Source organism: Lepisosteus oculatus, chromosome 21 (genome assembly GCF_040954835.1).
Source record: "Lepisosteus oculatus isolate fLepOcu1 chromosome 21, fLepOcu1.hap2, whole genome shotgun sequence".
In the NCBI taxonomy this organism is placed as follows: Eukaryota; Metazoa; Chordata; class Actinopteri; order Semionotiformes; family Lepisosteidae; genus Lepisosteus; species Lepisosteus oculatus.
Window position 1 is genome coordinate 8,059,213 of NC_090716.1, and position 24,468 is coordinate 8,083,680.

Sequence of the window (24,468 nt, forward strand, 5' to 3'; positions counted from 1 at the left end):
CCCAATTGTTTTGAAATGCTCTTCCACTGACTCTTTGAGAGACAGATTATTTGATTCTTTTCAAATCTAAACTTGTTTTTTTTTACTTTCTATTGTATTTTTTTCTTCTTTATGAAGTGCAATGTGCAAAGAAATGTGTTCTGTTTGGAAGCTGAAAGAGAAATCCCTGAGCTCTGTTTCGTGACGTATGGTATGCTACAAATATCCCTGTTCAATCTGCTCAGCACCACAGATACTTTGCATGGTTTATGAATGAGGAGTGGAAAATCTCCCTGATTACTTGAGAGCTGACTGCAGTCTTTACTTACTTTGGGCCAGATCTGCACCAGTCTGGCTTTTGCAAAAAGCTTAACATACTAGTGGCTGGTGTTTACTAACAAAGTTTAATTACAACATTTCAATGCCTTGTTTCGTACTTAGGAAACAAATATCAGAAGTATTTGTATAATCAATAAAACAAGTGTCAGTAAAGATATTTGCTCTATGGATAATTTCAAAATAATTGTACAATGTATTTTTTTACAAATTCACTAACTGAACAAAGGAATCAACTTTTTGGTGCTTTGTCCACCTTATAGCTAGACTCCCACTAAACAAATCAAGAGCTATATAAAACATGGTATTTCTCAGTGTCTCTATAATGTCCACTGTAAAACCAATATATGTAATTCAACAGAACAACTAATAATCATATAAATTATTATTGTAGGCCAATCCACCAAGCACTAGGAAGAGGGTTTAACAGCTTAGGACTCATACATAGCTGATGCAGTTGTACCTATGTGAAGTATCATAGTAAAAACATGATTCAGCCTCTTTTTCTTTTCTATGCAAATATGTTGGTGTAAAATGCGCTTGGGAATTAAGTTTATAATTTAACACCCATATTATGACTGGACTTGCACTTGAAATGCCACTACAAAATATTATAACTAAGACACAGTAAGACACAGATTTCGATGTTCTGACCTTTCATGACTCCCAAGCAGCCCCTGATTGCTGTGTTTTGCACACATCTAGCTGAATTATTTGGTCATTCCAAAAACAATGCTGAGTTTAAAATATGAACAATACTTGACCAATATTTTGTCTTTTTTTTAAATGTTAATTTTTTCCATCATGCAGTGCAAGTTCATTTTTTGTGCAATTTGTATGCAATGAAGAGAGAGTTGCTGTGTTGCTGTAGCAATCTGTTCATTTTCTTACTGACTTCTCAGTAAAGACCTATTATATGGTTTTTAGGATTCTTCAACTGCCTTCCCTTTTTTTTTACAGAGACACTGTAACACAGTGCACTTTTCTTGATGCTGCTTATGTGAACAGTTAATCTTTGTCTTGTGTGGAATACTGTTCATACTGTAGATGTCAAACCTGGCTTGGATACAACCAGTGTTGCTGCACTCCTGTATTCAGTAGTGATTTATTCACAGCTGCTTCAGCTTTGAGGACGAATGTGTGTGTGGGAGCAGTAGTGATTAAAAAAGGACGTGATGGATTCATTGCCTAAAAGTGGAATATACCATGTAGCAGGTAGAGGAAAAATAAGCAAATTCAGCCTCATCACATTTTCCCTGAACTCCTGAAAGTAGGTTAGTGGGATGCCTTGAAGTTCCACCTCAGAAGTGTCCTTTTCGACTGATTTTCATGTTCATCAGTACAGTGTTTCATATTACTCTTGAGAACGCTTGTAGAATATATGTTGCTTATAAATTTTATTTAGTAATGCTTTACTAAATAAATCATGATACTGCATAGCTAGTTGTCTAGTTAATTTATTTAGAGCATGCTGGTAACTAAATAGGCCACACTAATCTGCAGCGAACTTTGAATCTGGTATCTTTCCATTCTGTCGGACTGGACTTCCCTGTTTGTTTCTTTGCTTTCTGCTTTATCTTGTTGTGGGGTCTGTTGTGTTCATCAATGTCAGGATGTGGTCATGTAACGTATGAGTCAAGACTTCTCTGTTCAGCTTGTTTCTCGTCACCTAGTGCAAATAACACAACTGAGTTTATGTCCCTCTTGGCTCATATGGGATGTATTTCCATCTGTTTGGCATTGGTGTGAAGAGGATTTCTAGGGCATTATTCTTAAAATGTACCTGACTCAAAGCAGCCAATATGCAGAGGAATAAATTGTATTTATGGAGCTCCAAGCTTACTTCTCAAGATTTTATAGAGAGCATATAAAAAGTAATTAATATTGAATGAACAATATAGACTGCTTCTTTGATAAGTGCGCAATATTGTATTTCAGTGGTAGTGATAAGCTATAAAATTACATGCTATAAAACCAGTGAATATAAAACACCACAAGTAATAACCTTTTAATGAGACAATGCACTGCATAGAAGAAACATTTATGAATTTAATCATGTTTCCAATAAGTCTCTTGAGTGCTCAGAGATGGGTGTAAAATAAAATGCAGAAAATCTATCACATGCAAGCTGTTGTGGAGAATACCTCAATTTGGAGAATCAAAGAAAAATGATTCTTCAGCTAAAACAATTCAATTGTAAATCATAAAAGATTATTGTGAATACCAGGCATCATGTCTAGGACCTGCGGAAAGTAATCTTAAGGTGCCCTGCTGCTGAAAGTATTTTATTAATGAAGAGATTTTAGTGAAGACTGACATGTTGTAATGCACAAATTCTTAATGACAAATACCTCTTTCTTACTGCTCCTCAACATGAAAAGGTGGATAGTCAATTCTTTAGTACCACCTTTTCTTGGTAACTGCTCTCTGTTAAAAAACCTTTGCCATTGTGCATTACCCACTTCTTGAAAACCACTCCATGTTTGCATTTTAGGATGGCTAAGCATGCATTGACATTGCAATAAATACTTCTCTCTATATATAGGACTCAAATCAATAATTCAATTTTGAGAGGCTTCTTCTGATTTTCTTGGAACACTTGCTGTCGGATTGAATTGATGTGCAAAAATTATGGGTGTGTATGGAGACCTTTCACATAGCAACTTTAAGGTTGCGAAATGCCAGGTTGATATCAGAAACAACTTTTGCAAACATCTTTTTTTAACTCTTAGCACTCTTAATTAACTATTGATTTGTTAGTTACAATGCAGTGGTCTTTATGCTGGGCCCAAGGCACTGCTGGCTCGAGATCTATAATATTCCTTCAGTCATACACTGGCAAGGAGAAAAAGCAGTCATGTGTAGATCCTTGTGAGAAACAAAAACAGTTCTCAGTAGTATTCTCACTACAACAAGGCTGGTACATATTTCATTGTTGTTGTCTACATTTTTTCTACCAGAGGCTTAATTCTGAGATTCTGAAGGTCTGAAATGTAACTGGCTGATGTCTGGACCTGCAAGGGGCTTCCATTAGAACAGAAAACAACCTTTTACAAATTTCATTATGATGTTGCACAGGGTTAGATGAGGGGCAGAGCTGTGCTTCTTCAGGTTTCATTCTAGCAAGGCTGTATTACTGGGGCTGTGAGTGTGATTTTCCCCAGGGGCTCTCGTCACCAGAGTGGCATATTAGACAGCCTTCAGAAATGACCTTGATACCTCCAGCCACAACCTAGTATAATAACTGGAAGCAGCTATGCAACCCAACCCTTTGAGATTTCATGGTGCTGAAATGCTTTTCATGAGTTCTGAGAGAATGATGAACAGTTTCAACACTGCATACTACCTGGCTGGTTTCATAGGCTCACTGCCTGTGTTGTTGAACTTTTTGTCTGACCACCCTGGGTGATCTAAAGCTACAGTATACTTACCTTCTCCAAATATACTTGCCTCCACACCCCTATCTGCTGCATGTTGTATCAAAATAAGATACTTTCTTTCTCTTTGTAAGATCATTTTAAGAGCCTGTCTCGATTTTGATTGGATAGTAGGCAATATTTAAAGGTTAATAGTAAGTACTCTGGGTAATCTTTTTATAATTACATTTGGATGTATTAATTTTATTCTGAGTTATGACATTGAGCACCATAGCAAGATGTGTCCCAAATATATTTGAAGAACCACCATTATTTTCATTATATTAATCCTAATCCTGCATTCATGAGGCATTTATTGCTTTAAAAATGAATTGAAGTAATATTGTTGGCATGGATTTTGCTGAGAGCAAGTAAAAATTGTTTTCAGATTACAATGTATATATGTGAATAATGCATGTGTAGTATATATCAAGTGTTCATGTTTTTGTGTAGTGTGCATGCAAGAAATATACGGTACACTGTATGCATAGTGCCTATACCTTTGATTGAATCTTGTTGAAACTGGATACAAGATTTTTCATCCAGCAATATTATGGTAATGTTAATGATATGCACTGGCTTTAATTCAGTTTTTCATTTCAGAAGCATAAGGTAGCCATTCAGATAATTCATCTGTATAATTCAGTGCAGAAGATCTCAAAACCAGAGATCCTTACAAGACTTAAAGATTATAAGATGCTTAAACATTGCCATTTGTTTCTCAGAATGTCCTGATGTGGTTTTTGTTTTCTGGAATACATTGTCAGGATAAATTCAGACCTCATCCCCACAAACTGAGCAGAAGGACTTGGTTTAGTTTGTAAAGCTCATCCAAATTTTAATGCAGTGCTGATGACCTTGCATACCTTAGAGACATTGGCAGATCAGTGAGCATCAGAGGTGTTCTCAAAACATAGATGTTTAATAATTCCTTGTATTTACTATGATGGAGATGCATAGAATTAGAATTTTCCCTCATGTTTATTTTTGAGAAACTTGAAAGGGCTGGTGTCCCACGGTATTGCATTTATTGTATGGAAGTGGATGTGATACTAACAGAATTTAGTATCTGAGAAAAACAGGAGATGGAATTCCAGATGAAACAAAATGTGACTGTTTAAGCTGTGTACAAGTAGTTGTGATTTGTTATATGAAGGCTTTTTTGCAGTGAAGTCTTATACAGCTCGAGGAGTAAAGGAAAAATAATATTGTAAGTCTGGAATGTATTATACATACTGTACTTCAAGTTTCTGTCTCAGGAAGAATGATTGATGATAATTCTGTTATGCAGGTTTGCAGATCAAATGGCTGTGGATATTAACTACATTACATTCATTCTTTATTTTATTGTTAATGTGTCTGTTATTTATTACTTTATTGCATAATGACATAAGGTTATAGTTAAGAGTAACATGTACTGTAATGTACATAGTGTGAGTTACATTCATCAATTTTCAAACAGCTTTATCCAGTACAGGGTAGCAGAGGAGCCAGAACTGCTCCTAGCAAGCAAAGGAAATACACCCTGGATGGGATGCCTGTTCTTCACAGGGCACACATGCCCTGGGACAAATATCCCAGAAGCCCACACAAAACCCACACGAGGATGGGGAGAACATGCAAACTCCACACAGACAGCACCCCATGCCTGGAATTGAACCCAGGGCCCGAGCACTGCAAGGCAGCAAGCACTGTGCCACCGTGCCACCCCACTTCATGGTGTTACAGGGTTAGTTTTCACAGTGGTTATTTTTTATATTATCTTTTACATCCGAGAACTAAACACAGGTTCTCATTTACAGTGATGACCTAAAGGCACATTTGTGCCGCAGACTTTGTACTGGAAAATCTGCGTCAAGTACACTGCTCAAGGTTACTCCAACAGCACAGCTCCTAGGATTTGATCCCTCTGGTCTGGAGTCTATAGCTCTAACCACTACTCCAAAAATGGGTTATAATGTATTTTGATGTTACTGTATATGTTATTATTCCTATGGAGGATCTTTATTAATATATCAAGATTAATAAAGCTGCAGGGAGTACTGCATGTTGAAATAGATATTCTAAACCAACAATAATTATCTGAACCAAGTCTTGAAGTAGAGCTGACAATTCAAGTCAATTGTGGGTTATTAAAAACCTTGAAGTTGTGTTAATGAATCATTTGTCATTAGCCATGATCAGTTCTATTATATAATTATATTAAGCTGTAGTTGTGTAGTGCCATTCTCACCCCCATTGGCTGAGTTTTTATCTGAAATTCTGGAGCTTTTTTACATGAAATAATATGGTTTGAATCTGGTCGAGAGTGTTTTCTAAGAATGTGCATTGCATATGAATTCTTAGAGATTAATTAGTGACTGAGAATGAGTTCATTATTAATATAATATTTAATCAAGGAATAAGAGCTGGTAATGAATATGTATAGAGAAAAAAAAAGTCTTTCAAAATTTACATAATTTAAAAATAACACATGACATATTTGAAAGACTGACAGATCAGTTAAAATTAAGTTTATCTGAAATCAGTTAATGGCCTATTTTTCTGGGCTTCTTTTTTTTTATTTGATGGAACACCATTGCCATTTTGAAGAGTGCTTTCAAACATTCTACTGTAAGTTTAAAATCATTGAAAATCAACTTCATCAAAAAAATATATTGATTTCCAAATAATAGAGAATAAGCAGTCAAAAGAACAGTACCCTTCTTTGTAATGTTACTGTACACTACTGTACCTTACAGAAAACTAATAATAAACTTGTGAATCACTGGTAGCCTTAGTACACTTCTAAAGAAAGTAAGTAATATTATATGCTAAAGGTATATTATGGCTTGTGTTAAAATATATACAGTACAGGGAGTATGTCTATGGGATGATACCTAATTTGTTAAAGATCTTTCAACTGTTATAAGACAGGTTTCTACATTAAAAGCAAATGATACATGCATCATGACATAACCTTGATAATTGTTTGATTGTTATCTTTTTGGATGTATGTAGTACCACATGAAAGACAAACATGAGACCGTACTGCCTGCTACGCTGTTATTTCTGCCTGACTTGCATCTTCTCGTCTCTGCATTGGTATTTGTTTCTCTTCATGGTTATAAATGTGTGCTGAAGCCGAGATTTGTGAGCTCGGGTATTCGTCTTTTTTTAAAAAATAAACATTCAAGACAAAGCCTCGAAAGACCATGCCATTCTATTCAAAAGTGAGCATGAAATCTAAACCTGCCTGATATTCCAGTCTATGGCCTGGAATGTAGAAATAGCCAGTCATACTTCAATTTTTTTATTCCACTCCCTTTAGTATTGTGTTTCTGCTGGGAAAACGAAATTAAAAAAAAAAACTATTTGGAGAACATCACGGCAGCTGTGGTCCGTCTGAGGTGTTCAGTGAAGACGTTTGCCAGAGCTGTGTGCTGTGAAAAATAGATTCCAAAAACACTGGGGCTTTGATCTGAGGACAGTGCAAGCTGCATGGGGCACAACAGCCCAGAGGTACTGGCTTGAGTCTGAGCTATTCTTTCAGCACTGTCTTTGCTATAATCCAGTACATGTTTTATGTTCCATGGCTTTATTCATTGCTTTTGTTTTAATTAATAGAAACAATGTAATTATCATGATTTTACCTCTTACAAATGAACAAAAGTAAACATTCTATCCTTAACCTGAACTTTGAACATTTAGCTCAGGCGTTTTTGCACCTTGTGCTTTTATGAATCCTATGTATTTAATTCAACATAGTTTGCTAAATTGCTAGATTGGTAAACACAGAATGACACCTAAATCTTGTCCTGTATACCTACTGTATAATCTATGTCTGCGGCTCATTTAAGATCTTGATCTGTTTACCTCCTTATGTTTAGAGTAACTTTAGAGCAGCTCATTGTCAAAGAACGCATTGTACAAGTCTAGTAAAATGGTTAGATAAATCATATTGTCATATTGACAGGCAGTCTTAATCAGGGATGTCATCCATTGAAAATTAATGTATTTTGTCCAACATGCTTTCTTTCTTCAGATCATTCATAATCTTGAACACCTAAACTCTTCTAATTGGCTTTTACTAAACATGAGTCTAGCTGTATTTGGCTTAAGGCACTTGGTTGACACTCTGTACATATGAAATTAGGTACTTCATATAGAAATGTTACATTAAGATGGGTCAGGTTTGGCACATCTTTTTGATGCATTAGGTCAATATGTACATCTTTCTCCTTACAGTATGTTGCCAGAAAGGCTCAAAACATTTTGAAAACCATTCCGTATAAACGTATACAAAATTACAAGAAGGCCTTTTGTGAACTTTAAGCCCAAAAACACAGATGGAATCTGCAGAGACTTAGCAAAGAAATGCATTTTTTGTCCCCATGAAAAGTGGGAATTGTGTGAGATCATGGGAGGCTTTCCTCAACCTTTGATAGGCTTAACACTAGTTGGTGGTGCCTGTCTCAGGGTTAGCCACCTGGACCCCAGACCAGAGGGGTTTAATTTTTTTATCATTTCAAATTTACCAGCTTGTAGCGCATCTTCTCCTCTGTTGCACCCCTTTCCCAAGAGCTTATCATTCCCAAGTTGTTGGCACTTTTTGAAGGAGCATTCCATATGGCCCTCCAGTCGGAGCAGGTGGCTATCTACAGGGATTCAAGCGTCTTCAGTGCGGCTCAACATTTGGTATTTTCTTGTGCTGTGGAGCAGTCACTCTAAGCTACAGCAGCATGACACTGGAAGTCCATTGGCTGAGGTAGACTCATGTCGGCTTAAAATGAATTTTACAGTATCTATGAAACAGTTACTACACGTACTGTATATATAGAATCTAATTGGGCAAGAAATTAATGAAAACTAAAATGTGTTGTCAGTTTTTGATATAAGTGACCTATAATTTCATTACTCATCTTGTTTTTCTATGGTTTAAAGGAAATATATCTGAGCTGATGATACCTACTGTACATCTTAAGATTTTATCATACATGGGAAATGTGTTTGCGTTTGGAAGTGGAATTGGAAGAAAATAAAACATTATATTTGTATAATATTTAAAGATATTATTAAACATATTATTTAAACATTTTACCATATGGTATAAAGCGGTTTAGTAAATGACATGGCATATTATATTTTACTAAACTGTTAAAGAAATACGGATTAGAAACATTTTGTAAATAGTTGCCTTGGGCAATGCTTATGAAAAGACAATGAGCTTTTATAGCCTTGCAATAAGTGAAAAAGATTTTGTGATGCGTAATAAAAACTGTATGTCATATTACAGTTGCTTACAAATCATAATAAAAAAAAAACATCCCCAGATGGATATGTCATATATATATTTTTTAAATGAATGCCACAAATGAAATAACAAAGGCATTATGGATGTATGCCAGATTATTTTTGGCTTTCAAACAGTATCCAGGATATTGTATCAGTAAGGTAGAACATGAATTTCTATAGTTATAAATGTAAATGGTTATTTACCTAACTACGTTGTTTTTAAAAGGATTTTCTTCAGCCTTTCATAAAATGTAGATTAATGATATTTAAGTATTTTGCTCATGAAATGACCTACTTAGAATGCACCCTTTTTACAGTACATCTTTCTGTTCATGTTAGCATTTTTGTGTTCTGTTTTTTACTTTATTTAATATCCACCTCTTCATTAAACTTAGCCCTTTTTTAAATAAAAAGTCTTTATCTAGCGAATTCTTTATCTTCACAATTTGCCCTTTCCGATTTGACAGTGGGCTGCAGCATGGATGATGTGAAAAGTTAATTGGTACTGTTGTTTCTGGCTTAGTCTTCCATATTTTATGATGATGATAATGTTGGTTATTTAGAATTAAAGAGTGAAAGAAAATTAATGCACTATTTTTAATAGAATTAAATATTTTGTTAATGATACCTACTGCACATCATATGTAATTAATGGCTTTCAGCAAGTGAAAAATATTAAGTGGATATAATTGACATGGCATCCACTAATTTAAACCACAAAAAGAGGATAATTGAAGAGTTTAAACTCTTGTTTGATCAGCTGTCAGCCACATCCATAATTGTTTTATATGTAATATACTGTATCTGGTTTGCTTATACAATACACACATATTCGACTTTATTTTGGATTTGCTTAGCTATGAATTGGATGAGATTCTAAAATGTCTTGTGAAAAATATGTAGAATTATCCATGTTTCTTTTCCAACTGAAAAAGTTATTAACAGGTGCCAGCTTTAATCCTATTAATTTTCTACTCTTTACAGATCAAGGGAATTATGAAGCCTCAGCTTATTCAGAACTTCCACAGGATGCAGTGGCTACAGTAGGGTCTTCACATTTGTTAGCGAAAATTCTACTGGCAGAAGAGGAGTCTATTTCGATCATTAACACAGATCCACCTGGATCAGCAGGAAGCACAATAGACGCCATATCAAGTGACAGTCCTACATTCCAGTCAATACTGACTCTGTTAACTAGCTCAAAAACTTTAAAAAAACAGAGGACACTGTTGCAATCTAAAGCTTCCCCTATAATCTCAAACCGCAGAAACCGAACGATTAGGTGGCCTTCAGAGATATCAGCAAGAGAAACAGAACCTTCATCTTCAGGACCTGCGGTTACCAGCTTCTCTCCTGAGCCAGGTTTGACACATAGTACCACTTATCCAGCATTACTTCAGTCTCAGTCAAAGCCATGCACCAAATGTACAGTGTCATCCCTGTCAGTGTCTACAGACACATCCTCCATTTCAGAAGAAACAGCTTCATTATCATCATTTTCTTCATTAGCAGCTACATCATCTCATCATAACCAAGCCTCATCTAATTCCATTGCCTTAACCCAGACAAGCTTAACAATGTCTAAAGTGCCTTTTCCAAGAAGCACACTGTTAAAATTGTTTGTGACTCCCTTTGAACCAAGCACTGGAAACACAGAAAATGGAATTAAAGTGCCAAAGAAAACTACTCAGGGCTATGACACTAAAATTGGCACATCAAGAGCTGTTGGATCAACTGTTGATAATGTGGCAGTCCATGAAGCAAGGATTGATGCTACACAAATCTCATCTGGGACTGTGACAGAATACCCTCCAAATGCTGCAAGTGAACTGACTTCACAAACACCTACAATGCCATCATCAAATACTTTAACTACTTCTCAATTCTCAATACCTTTAGCTGCCATTAGTGTGCCTTCGTCAAAAGCATCTGCTTCAGCAACACAACCCACTTCTCATCTTTCCTATGTTCCTGCAAACAAGAGCAGGTCCAGAGCACAAACTGTTTCAACTAATACCAAAGAGACCAACGCTTTATCCTCTAATTCTGTTTCATTTGCAGCTCTGGTACCTCTAACTACTGAAAATCAAGATCTTTCAAAAACAAATAGTTTATCTAGACTTTCTTCTCCAATTATGGCAAATTTTAAGATCTTTTTAAGATCTTTGGGCTCTAGTGTTGGAAGCAGAACAAATATAGTTATGCAATCAATAGATGATAGTACCACATTCCCAGTTTCTGTATACCATACATATACTGCTTCTGATATTATGACAGACAATTCTGCTATGACATTAAAAAGCAATTTACCCGCCTTGCTTGCTTTCACAAAACCAGAAATCAAAACGGAATCACTGTTAGAAAATTATATTTACACTATGAATTCAACTGAAAATGGTTCCAGTGGAGCACAAGCAGTAACTTCAACAGAATCTGCTAGTTCGTCTATTGTTTTAATGACTAGAAGTACTGTTTCAGCTACACCTCTTTCAGCAGAAACAGCAATTAATTCATCCTTAGATCCAGCAACCCCAACAAAGTCCATCAATGACATTATTACATCAACTGCAGATGTTGATCATTCTGAGAGCACAAGAGGTGAGCTGTCTACAGCCAGGACAGAATTTCCTTCAGTGTTATCATCCATGCTGACACATTTATCAGGGTCTTCACGTTCAAGCAGTTTGATATCACCCCAAGGTAGTACTATCTCTTCCATCAACACAAACAAAATGGCAGAAACTGATTCATCTTCTGGTGTGCCAATCACAGCTTCTAGTGCCTTCAGAACAACTGAGACCAATGGCCTTGGAACACTGAGCACACAAGAGCATCCATCATTGACTCCATCCTCACAACAGATTCCATCACTAGAAACTGAGATTCAGAGGGTGACTTCTTTGCAAACTTTCCCTACACTGTCTTCACCAGCATCAGTAGATTCATCTTCCATAACCACAGTTGAACCGACAGAGTCTCTAGGTTTTTTGACAGTTTCACAAGGAGATGGCACTGTCTCTGACCACACCATCAGTAACACTTCTTTTCCTACCAGTGTCAGCCGCCCTCGTGCAGCTTCTTTGTCATTTGAGTCAACCACTGTATCAAAAAATCCACATGCCACTTCATTCACTCAGCATCCTACAGAAACACCTCTGATGCTTGTCAGTACTGAGACAGAAACAGTGACCACTGAAATTTCATTGCATACTGATGGCTCCTCCTCCTTATTGCCTTCCATTTCTACCACAACAGCAGTGGAGATAAGTGATCATTTCTCCTCACAAAATCCTGTTTTGCGTAGCATCACATTTGAAGCCACAGCAGATTCCCTAAGTTCTGTATCTGTGGATTTTGGTAGTAATATCAAAAACATTACCGCTTATAATTCTCAAGAAACAACAAAAATGATAGATCATTTAGCATCTTCCACTTCAGTGTCCATGTCAGATGATACTTCTCCTAGCATTGCCACCAAAATGGCCACTAGTGAGGCAAACACTGTTGTGTATTCCAAAGTATCCAGCAGTGGATCTTCATCCTCAGCAGCTACAGATAAGACAACGACAACTAATGAATTAGCATCTTTGACAAGTGCCTACCTTATTTGGAAATCTACAGTGCCTGGAAATACAGAGTACAGTTCATTCAAATCTCAGAAAACTGAGAAGGCAACAAGTTCTTCAGAGCTCACCTCACAAATGGAGTCTTCAATGAGCACACCCACAACAGAAAGATATATAGATTCCACTAATGCATCCTCTACATCAGCCACTACAGCGTTTCCAAGCTCAGCTGACATAACACTGTCTATCAGTACAACCTTTGAGGAAGCTACCACCCAGTCTGAAGACTCTACTGAGGTTTCTACACAGTCTATGGAAACATCTGTTTCTAACACCTTGAGTTCTGCCAGTATATCTCAAAGAGAACTAATTTCTGCTGTTTCTTCAACTAACAGTAGTATGACTGAATTTACAGAAGCAATGTCAATAGCCAGCATGTCGCCATTCACAAAGTCTCCAATTCTTACCCAAAGCTCTTCTTCTCAAAGCAAGCCTGTGTCAAGTGTTCCATCATTCACTTTATCAACTGAACCTGCAACACTGAATTCTGGAAGTTTGCCCTCTGCTTTCACAAGTACAGCCATATCATTGCCCTCATCAGATTCAGTAACTTCAAGAGGAAATGAAAAAACTACCGTTTCTGAGCAGACTGTCAGCGATTATTCTTCAGCAAGTAATAACATCAGCCTCACAACTGTTTTATTGGAATCACTGCCTGTGTCACTGGAGCACTCCACAATCTCATCTGCTCAGTATTCTTCTAGCTCAAGAACATTTCTAAATACAGAACTGAATACTCTAACATCAGTAATTACGGAAGTGTCTGAAAGAACCACCAATCTTCTGTCATCATCAGCCACTTCAACTGAAGTGCCTTCATTACTCACCTATACCACTGAACCTCCATTGTCTAGACCCATAACATCTCCCCATTCATCACAGACTTCCCTAACACCTGCTGTTGTTCCAACTGCAAATTTTACTCATTCTTCTGTTACAGAGGAAATAACAGCTGACAATTTGTCTTCGGCACCACTGTCCACATTCTTTTCAACGGAGAGGGGTGGAGAACTGCCCCTTGAGAGTACCAGCGTGCCTCCAGCAGCATCGACAGCCCCCATTGCAATCAGTAACGCCACACTCCACGTTGTTGAGACCACGTCTACACAGGTGGCGCCCACGAGCCTCACTCGCACAACACAAGAAACAGTTATAAGTGGGACTCCTACGCACACTCCCATGAGCACTGTGGCCTCCAGCACTGGTGCAGTCAGCACAACACAACCAATAACATCATCCACTCCACTTAGCACCCCTCAGCCGTCAGTGACTTCAAGGGGAACATCTGTCACTGCAGAGATCATGAAAACCTCCTCTTCTCCGTCCATAACAATAACGTCACCCTTGACGTCCAAGGTTACCATCACCTCTCAGACGTCAACGTTTACTACGTCTGGGCCAAATAGACCTGGTCCTGCCACTACCCCTACAGGAATGCCTACATTGCAGTGTAACACTACAGAGAGAATCTGGGTGAAAACAGGTATGGAATTGCTTTTGTTGTCTCACATTAAGCTAGATTTTTACATTTGTTGCATACCATGAAAAACCATCACTAAAGGCACAGGTAAGTATCCTGTATTGCCTAAAATAATTTATTGATTTGCTCAAAAAGAATATCTGAATAACTCGCAATGATTTGTTTATCATCTGCTTGAAAATAAATCAGGCAGTGAACAGAACATCACATATTGCTTATTACTTTAATTCCCTATTTAACATAATGAATAGAAAAACAGCGATCCATTGATTATAAGAAAAATGGTTCAGTATTTAATTAGGAACATTAAATACCAAAGCCTAAAATGTAATTGTCAGTATATTGAGTGCAAGCTATTCGTCTATACCTTATAAAATATAGAATTAATATTCTGTGGTATGCCTTTTTTATAAAAACATATTAATAAAGTTTTTACAATTTGAAATTGAGATCTTGAAGTTTGAACAACTATGTAATCTTAGTTATTTTCAGGGTTTCTTAGGTCTGCTTTTATGTTTTCTCCGATGAAAGAGATACTCCATTTGTTGCTGTTAGTGTCTTTCTTCTTACAGTGTTGTCCTTAAACATAAGAAGATACAAAGTGGATGGTATGCTTAAACAGAACCTGACAAAAGGACTCACACAGGCACTTCAGGAGGCCTTCAACAGCAGTGGTGTGCACGCTCAGGTTAGCAACCTTCTGCTGCATGATAGGGGCTGCAAGGGGCATGCTGCTTCAAAACAGCTACACAAAAACCATGTGTGCATAGGGGTGTCACCTGTTATGTTGCAGGAGCCAGTATTGTTTGAAATGACCAGGTTAATGTTTGGAAGTATGTGAACTATAGTGAAATGCTTTACCCCCCCTGCCCATGGCCGAAATAAAAAAACTTATGATCTCCCCCAGGAAGGTGGGAGGGACATCTTTTTTTTTTATTTTGACATTGATCCGTGTGTCTCTGGTACTTTAGATAAGATATCAGTATACGATGCAAATACATGCTTAACAGTTTCAAAAAAGTATAATATGTCCTTGTGTTATAGCCTTTGGTCATATTACACCCTTGGATATATGTTTTATTAATCATGTGTTGATTTAATATTAGGAGTAGTAAAATGGAGGTTCTGATAGTTGGAGACTGTATAGACAGTATAGTGTGGATGCCTCTGAGGGAGACTTGTATGGTGTGTTGGATGTTTAGTGCCCAGGATTCATTACTCCCTGAGAGAGTAGAAAGGTTCAGAACCAAGTGGATTCAAGTGGAGGGTCCAAGTAGGAACATATGACAGGAAGGGGTAGGTCAATTGCTCATTGAAAACAAATTAAACAATGTAACTTAAAAACCAAAACCAGACTATCCATTGACATAATTCTGGTGGTCTTTTCAGGACTGCTATCACATGTTACTCCAGTGTTACTCCTTTTTGAGTTGTTCCTTCTGTGGGTCTGGGTACTGTCAAGGATTTTCAATGAGTTCAATTTTCTGAATGCAAGGAGCATTTAATCTTGGAAGTTTTCCAACAATTAATAATAAATGTCCTGGAGCTTACCCTATTGATCTGGAGGTTAAGAGAGCCGTAAAAAACCAAGCTGCTGTTTAAATTTCTTGCACATCCTGCAAGGTGTACCTTCGCCTCTCATTAGTAGTTTAAATATTAGATTATGATGGTCTTACCTTCAACCCTTGGTAAAGTACTGTCTTATTTAGGAAATCTTAGAAACCATTAATTGACAGGCATAAGCACATTTGGAAATAAAAGTACATTTCAATAGGTAAGGTGATACATTTGTCATATTTAATATCTGTAAGTTTCACTTTTTCAAGTGAATGAATGCTGAGAATTCATAAATGAAGGATGAATGAATGTATCATTTCAAATTAGGCAGCTGCCATTTCACTTGAAGGTGAAATGAAATACAAACTCTCAATACTGCATTCACTGGAAACAGAACTGAAAATGTAGATACTTATCATTATGCAAGCTCCTCTTACAGTTTCCTAACCAGAAGTGAATGCTTAATTGTTAGAAACTATTTCAGAATGTTACCAATGTAATATTAACCAAAATTATTTAGTTAATGCACAAAAATAAGTTTAAGATTTTAGTTACTACAAGTGTTTGGAACTTTCATGCATAGTTTTATTTTTGTCTTTCCATATTTTAATTTTTTTTATGACCAAGGCTGTTGCATATCACATGTTCTAGTATAACACTGATTTCTGTTAATAGATGTTCTTCCTTCATGATTGGTTAATTGACACAATTGACTGAAATTGGCTTTTCAGACCACACTAAAAGGAAAGTCTGCAGATTGTGGGCATAGTATAAATGTTCCATATTGCAGGATATGGGCTTCCTTAAGTGAAACTATACATAATGAAATCTTCTTTTCCTTTTATTAGTTACCTTTCTCTCTCCCACAAAGTAAAAAAAGCATTTTGCAGATACGGGATGATCCTGTATTGCAGTGCTTTTCTCTAGCACTGTTAATTTGTAATCAGGGATATCCTTATCACCCAGGCACAATGCAGTTCAGAGGAAGCATCTTCCAAAACATGAATTCTTGTTTTTATATTAAGCATGTCTGAAATGGAACAAACTGTTACTGCAGTGCTTTCAATAAGTTGTTGTCTTAACCTTTATTTCCAGTTAGTCCAAGTAAGTGAACTTGGTTGTTTTGCAAAAATCCCTTTGTTTTTGAGGTCTTTGTGTCCGAACTATCTTTTATCCTGGATTGGAATTACTATTGTTCATCTTAAAGTGTGCTTGTTTCTAAGATAGTTTAGCAGCAGGATAGTATTTGATAGTTTTTTTCTTTTAGTTCCGTTTGTAATTGTCTATTTTATAATATTACAAATATATAATATTGACAATATTTACATTATAATATTATAAATATGTACATAATATTTGCCTATGTTTCTATTAATTATAGGAAAACAATAAGATGTATTTTACATCTAAGTATCTCTGACAAATGTAATTATAGAACTTTTTGAGCTTGTCACAGCTTTGAGATTTGCAAATACCCCAGCGACCTAACTGGGGGCATTCAGAGCAAGAATGCTTCGTTCTCCTTGCAACTTCCAAAATTAAAAGAAATGTAAGAGATTAACAGCCCCAAGGTGTGCATCTGATGTATCAGTTTGTAATGCTCATCTTCATCAGATTCCTCTGTGTTTGAAATGGCTCTTGGCTGCCTTTCATTAATTTCCTGCTGTCAGACAGTGAATCTGGAGCCAAAAAACGCTGTCCATCAGACCCCAAGTATAACGTCCGTGCCCAGAGGTAACTGACTGACAGTTCAGCAAATACAAAAAGCACTAGTAATGATATGATAGATATACAAAATTAATTGTATGTTATGGAACAGATAAATGTAGAAAAGCCCCTTTTCTGTTTTCTATGCAATAACAATAACCGTGTTTTACATATAATATAGTAGTGAAAATAAAAAGAGTAGTGGAACATGCATACACATGTTTAAGCAGCCCTTCAAACCTGGTTGTTTAAAATAAAGATGCACCATTTGCAAATACCTCTGAAGACACGAGACATATGAACCATTAATATAGCACATGTGCATCCTAAAAATGTAAAGACGACTGTTTCATTAATGAAGTCTTTTTATAAAGGAGCTTCTGATCTGATATGATTCTGAAATGATGTTGCTCTCTGCAGTACTGAGCAGTCACAAGTCCACAAAGCTCTGTCTTGTGCTTTCAGATTGAAAACCTGACCAGCAGTACGAATGTCACTGTTGGTTACTACGCTGCAAGTGGCAGCACTGTCTACATTGCATCTGTTGTTGTCAGTGCTCTGAATGCTTATGGGATCGACAGGATGATGACTGATATTAAGCAGTACGTGGCTGAGGTCCAGTCCATTCCCATTCCTGCTGCTCCCTGGATTCCCAGCCCTGCTATTTCTTTGCAGCTCAAAACAGGTAAGGACAAGACAGTCCCAACAGGAAATAAACAGGGAATCCCAGTCAAATCATCAGTCAGGCTTATTATCAAGTGTTTGCATACCCAGTAATTGCCTTGCTTAAAGATCATTAGACACTTAATGGTTCAATAATAAGTTAACTGAGGTACTAAATACACAGCAGAGAATTTCACTTGAAGTGCCATTTATTATTTTTTGCTGACTGGATATAGGAAAACAATGAAGGTAAATAACAATAAACCCAGACATATTTTACATTAATAAATATAATCATGTCTAACCTGTTATTTTTTCTGATCCAGTCCTCAGGTTCGTAGGCCCCACAGACAATATAAATTCCTGCAGTTTCGTTCAGACTATGGAGCAGCGATTGCAGAATGCGTTCGCAGAAGCCGAGTCCAAAGTGTTGAATTCTCACAGCCACCTCTCTGTTCAGGTGCAGTCATTTGCTTTCTCCAAGTTGATCGTTTGCAGAGCTTTTAAAATCTTCTTTTTCTGTGTTTCCGTAGCTAGATATCTGCATTGAATGTGGACCTTATTCATGAGCCATCACAGAGTGTGACACTGTTGCTGTCTGTACAGTTTTTAGATTTTTGTCATTGAACCACTTTTGGTCCTATTTGGAAGCTGTGGGCATCCTGCCCCTCGTTTATGTGCAACGTGTTGAGTGCTGACCTTTTTCTGAGCTGGGATTCATTCACTATATCTCAGGCATAATTCCAGCCCCAAAGCCACACAGTAGTTGTAGAACAGTAGTGAATTGCCTGCACCCATAGGCTGGCCTGCTATCTCACAGAAATAATGCTCCGATTTTCTCCTAAGGGGTTACAGCACAGTAAAAATGAATCCTGATGTGGTTGAACATCAGTCTATTTCTTGGGAAATAAGCATCAGTGTACTCAATGGACCTTTAAAATCACCTGGTTTGGACTCCTGCCGTTTATGCTAACAAAATGATTAAGCATTAACATTAAGCTTCCACCTTATTTTCCATTAGCAATCTTATGGGTATAATAAGAGTCATTACTACCGTAATTTTCCTTATGAGGTTTTTTAAAAAGTGGCTTAAACAGAGACTCTGAATTGAAACAGCCATTTGTGTCTGTCATTGTTGATTAGATCTTAAGCACAACTCAGTCAGCTGGATCTCCTGCTGTCTCTCTGATCTATGTGGTAAGGAACCAGAGTGTGGTTTTGAACGGAACCATTTCCAGCAACCTTCTCAATCAGCTCACTGCAGAACTGGTGGGGTATTACCTGTTCTTCCCACCTCTGATTATCGCTGAACGTAAGTGTCCCATTCAGACTGCTGTGTTTGCTGTTCATGATGCCTAGTTTTGTGTGCTGTGGTTTGGGGTGAACTACTAGTGACTGCTGTGTTTGAAAGAGTGTTACAGTTTATGTTTGAATCCAGTGGGGGCAATGTGGATTCGTATAAAGTACCACAGAAGGACAAGTCTTTGAGTTGTGGTCTTGCATTCAAGCGTTCTGGTATAAATAAAATATTTCAGCAATATGAATTTCATTAGTGCACTTCTAACATCACTCTGCCAAAAGTGTCTAGGATTAACCAGTTTACTGCAGTAGCCAATTTAATAAAATATGATTTTCTTTGTGAGCATTCTGAACTTGATATAACTCTCTTTCTGGAAGAATAATGTACGTTTATTAAAATGATCCTTTTACAGTTTTGTGTTGCTCTATGTATGTAAAATGAGGACTAAAATACATACATTTCACAGTGGCAATGAGGTTAAACAGCTGAATTTACTGGAATAATTTGGAGTAAAATTCACCTCGACCATTAGTTTAGCTGATGAAATTTCTTTTAGTTGGAAGTCAGTGAGTGCCTCACCGAGTCCTCAACATTGTCAGAAGAATTGTGATTAATAAGGCACGGCTCTGTTCAGGAAAAAGTACTTTGTAGAGCAGAGTAAACATTTGTTGAGTAAACATTAATAGTAACCCTGGACAAGGGCATCTGTTCAGCAGCAACAATTGTTAGGACCATAGTTATCGAACAAAGAAATGGGCTGTGAAAGATGAGAGTATTTTTATGAAAGCTGTCGGTATGCTTATGAAAATCAATTATGCTGGTAAAAAATTAAGAGTTTTCAGTGCCCAGTTGGCCTGAAGCCTTAGGTTTGGAAGCCAAGAAATCTTAAACAAAAGTAAGATTAATAATTAATAACATTGCAGAGAATTTCAGGAAATGCTGTGATCTTTTGTAATTTGTTCTTTAACTTGATTTTGATCTTAATTTAGATGTTATCAGTGCTGTAAGAGTACAAGACAAGTACAAGACATACAGTATTTGTACGCATGACACTGAAAAAGGAGTCCATGAAACTCTCTATTACTCTTCTATTACTAAAGTCACAAAATCATCCATGTGCCTAACGTGTAAAGTAGAAATTCTTCTTATAGTACAATTTGTAAAAATAGTTATAATAATAAACAATAACCAAAAAATTACCTTTTTTTCCTCTTTATTTAAAACAGAACAAAAACAACAAACAGAAAGAAACTATTTGGGTAGTTTCTAAGTAGCTTTATTTCCATAGAATTGTAAAAATGAATCATCGGTTTATGTTAATGTTTTAATGAATCTTTTTTTAAAAGGTAATTTGCATTTAATTATACCCTGATTTTAAAACACAAAATCCAACTTTTGAATGCAAACAATGTACTGATATGATGGAATTAAGAGGAATTATTACCCATACCTAATGCTGCAGAGATTTATTAACCTAGTACATCAATGTGAAGACAAAGCCACCAAAGGGTTCTTTGCCAATTACATATAAATGCATAATTAAAAAATGCTTTGAATGGTTTATTCTTGCTTTACTTTTTCAGCATTAGAGTACCACAATCTCAATACTTCCCAGTCGACAAGGGACTACTGGGTGATAACAGGTAATTTGGATTTTGGATTTGTAGTGAACATTCATTTCTTTTTTTATGTAGACTACTTTGTGCAGAGAAGCTTGTGATAACATGTGTGGAGCAAAAATGTTATCTTCTGCTGGCTATTTACTTTTCAGTTTTAGCTGACTGGAGCACCTTAAGATTAATTTCCTGTTGCTTATTACTGTGATCAAATCACTAAATTGGCGAATTAGATTTAAATTTGTATTGTTCAGGACATCATAATCTAATCACTATATGTATTACCTAGTTGTAGTAAAACAACCAGATTTCAACTAAAACGACTAAGGACGAAGCATGATTGTTTTAAGGAATGACAGCTAATCACTGGCTCAACAGTAGCTCAGGATCCCCTTTAAAATATATTCAAAGCCAGATAAATGTTTTTATTAGTGAGTTTTTTTCCCAAGAGTTTTGTGGTTCCACCAGCCTCCTCCTCTCTCTCTGATTTCCAGTCATTCAGGATGTTGACAACTCCTCTCTGGAGGGGAATTATCAGAGCTTTGCCAGTCTAATGGAGCAGCGCTTGGCAGAGCTGTTCGTGATCGCTGGGCAGCAGGGAAGGAGATTCAGGAGAGCCACTACTGTGGGGAGCTACACTGTCCAGGTGACCAGTACATCATGGACAGTGATCTGAGCAGCTTCGCATGATGTCCAAATGGAGTACAGCACAGAATTGCAGATGAGATTGCAGATAATATGTGATCGGAAGGATTATAATCAAGTTGGGAGTAAAATGAAGTATTTTCTTTAAGTTAGCGGTGTTTCTTTAAGTTAACTCCTGTTACCTCAGAGATTCTCAAAGAAGCTTGCTTCCATAGAAGCCCAGATTATGGCTGCTCACATGATTCTTTGAAGAAAAAGCTTGTTGATCCTGCTTTCAAGATTATACTCTAGATATTTTTGAAACCAATAAAAGTGGGATTCCATTTTCTATTTCAGTATGTAGTAGATAGAAGTTTAAATACCATGCCTTTAACTGCCTTTACAGCATACACACCACAATGATTCAAGCTATGTTGTATTAGGAGTTTTACCTCCCTTGCACAACACCCTTTTTCTTAATTTGGAGGATTCATATATGAAGTAAGTTTAAATTATTCTTTATTTTTAACTAAAAGTGACTGGATTTTACAAAAGAATCTAACACTCTATAATACCTGAATGAATTTAACTGACAAATTCCTGCTTTATTTTGTCTAGATGGTCAACATAAAGCGAATCCCAGGTCCAAAGAACCCAGCTGAGTTGATCTACTATGTTCTGTGGAATGGCTCCCCTTTGCTTGGAACCTCAGCCGCCAAAATTCTGAATACAGTGGACTCCCAGACCATGGCGTTAACTCTGGGTTACTTCGTGCAGCTCCAGGCTGAACGTATGAAATTTGCATCTGTAAATATTAAAACCCTGTTGGAGAAGATGGCATTTTATTACAGAATCAGTTCAGAAAAGAGGGCAAGAATATCAAGAAGATGATATGAAATACCATAAATAGTTGTAGATCACTTTCACAAAAACTTGTGCATGCAGCTTTTGGAAAATGCTCTTATTTTCTTGCTTTGTTTTGTTTGTCATTGATATTTTTATTCTCCTGACAATGCTTTGAAAATGAAACTCCTTGAAGTTTAAAATAATGCTTGTTGCCAATGAGGGGGTGAAAAGACATCGCTGTTGTTTGCTGTTAACAAACCACAGAACATGCACTGCAGGTTCAAGTGAATTTGACATTGTCTCCTAGCAACATGAACATGCCTCTGTTTTTCTAAACACAGGGCAAAGGAGCAGTGTTAACATAGATCCTCTTAGAGACAGGAAAGGTAAAACCATTTCACCTGCTGTGTAGACAGGACACTCTCCACAGGAGAGGACTGATTTAGAGTTTTCAGAATGGGCTTCCAAAGCTCTTGCAAACAGCACTGGTTAGTCAGAGCATTACCGAGCTCCTGATGGTATTAAAGTTGTAGTCAAACATAAAATATTGCATCTTTTTGAAAATGCCTGGAAAGCAGAAGTGAAAACAGTGTAATGTGTATCCCGACATTTGCAATACTTCTGCTTAATATCTATGAGAACAAAATAGTTTAAAGTAACCTTAAATTCACCACCCCTTCTGCACTGCAGGTACGCTTTTATTTGATCAATTCTGTGGCCGTTGTGATGAATTCACCTTTTCCTGTGAAATGGATGAGTGATTGCATCATGTCTTTCAACAAACACTGGAAACAACAAAATAGTTCTCCCAACAAACCTATCCAGATAGCACCCAAAAAATAACACCTGATATATTATGAACTGTGATGCTCACTGTGAGTTTTGTTATCAAGTGTCTTTTCTAAAAGGACCCTAATTCCTGTGAGCTGTGGAAGGAGTCACACTTGAATTGACCTGTGACTTTGTGTTTCACCAGCTGTGGTAAAAAACCCACCAAACAACTTGTGGATCATAGCAGCGGTCCTTGCTCCTATTGCAGTAGTCACCATCATCATCATCATCATCACCGCTGTCCTCTGCAGAAAGAACAAGAACGATTTCAAGGCCGATACGATGGGGAACATGCACCCACGTGCCAAGGTAAGCTTGCCTGCTTTGAACAGAACTCCATTTGCAAAATCTGTAAAGAACTGCTAAATTCTAATTCGATAGTATGGGATTTCTAGTGAAATGACAATTGCACAACCTTTAAATTGCTTGCAAATTTAAGTCATGTTCAAGTACGATAAGGCAGATTAAAAAAGATGGAAGCAGGTGATTGTTCTCTCACGTAGACAGCTGTTTAAGGTGTATTGAGATGAGCTGATGGATGTGTATTTAGGAAATGATGATAATACTTTGCTCAGCTACGGTAAACCTTAAGTCAGTTCATTCAATTGGTTAAAAAAATCTGTGAATATACTGTATCACCAATAAGTGAAATCAATATAATTTTGTAGTTTTTAGTTCTGAGTGAAGATGTATAAATAGTCTTAATAGTGTTTCTTTGCTCTGTTTCAAACCTCTATGCTCTCAACAATATTTGGCACTAAATGAATCTCTGAATATATAGGGCAACATTTTAGCCTGTAGAATACTATACATATTCAAACGTTTATTATTAGAAATTCCATAAAGCTTCCAATGTAGATCTTTTGATTTGGATCAAAGTAAGATATGAAGCTATTAAATGTACCAAAGAAAATTTGCAATTTATTATATAATTCTTTAGCTAATGGAAGTTTATCATATGCATATCAAAAAATGAGTGGACAGCAGTACAATTAACACATTATTGTAGTGGCATTCTAAAGGTTTGGTTTGAAAAAGAGTACCAAATAGTCTTTATATTTCTGTGTTTCCTCATTAAATGGAAATTCCTCATGTTTGTGTAGCCTTGCACTGCACATAGTATAAAACCGTAAAAATGAGGTCAGATTTGTTTCACACTGTGAAGAAAATTAGGTTAGCAGACTTAAGGAAAATATATCTAATGTATACAGTG

The 24,468-nt window shown here is 36.7% G+C and overlaps 1 protein-coding gene across 5 annotated transcripts in view; it reads left to right on the forward strand.

The window, feature by feature from the left end:
- The window catches only part of kiaa1549la (KIAA1549-like a), a 55,405-nt gene that overhangs the window by 12,298 nt on the left and 18,639 nt on the right, over positions 1-24,468 (forward strand). For 4 of the 5 annotated variants that reach the window (XM_015338470.2, XM_069181615.1, XM_015338471.2 and 1 more), the window contains exons 1-9: positions 10,377-14,114; positions 14,684-14,799; positions 17,841-18,060; positions 18,365-18,498; positions 19,182-19,350; positions 20,922-20,981; positions 21,449-21,600; positions 22,197-22,368; positions 23,401-23,564. In XM_015338470.2, coding sequence (XP_015193956.2) covers positions 10,583-14,114; positions 14,684-14,799; positions 17,841-18,060; positions 18,365-18,498; positions 19,182-19,350; positions 20,922-20,981; positions 21,449-21,600; positions 22,197-22,368; positions 23,401-23,564 — 4,719 coding nt within the window. In that variant the 5' untranslated portion in view covers positions 10,377-10,582. The other variant, XM_015338469.2, reaches the window with a different exon arrangement.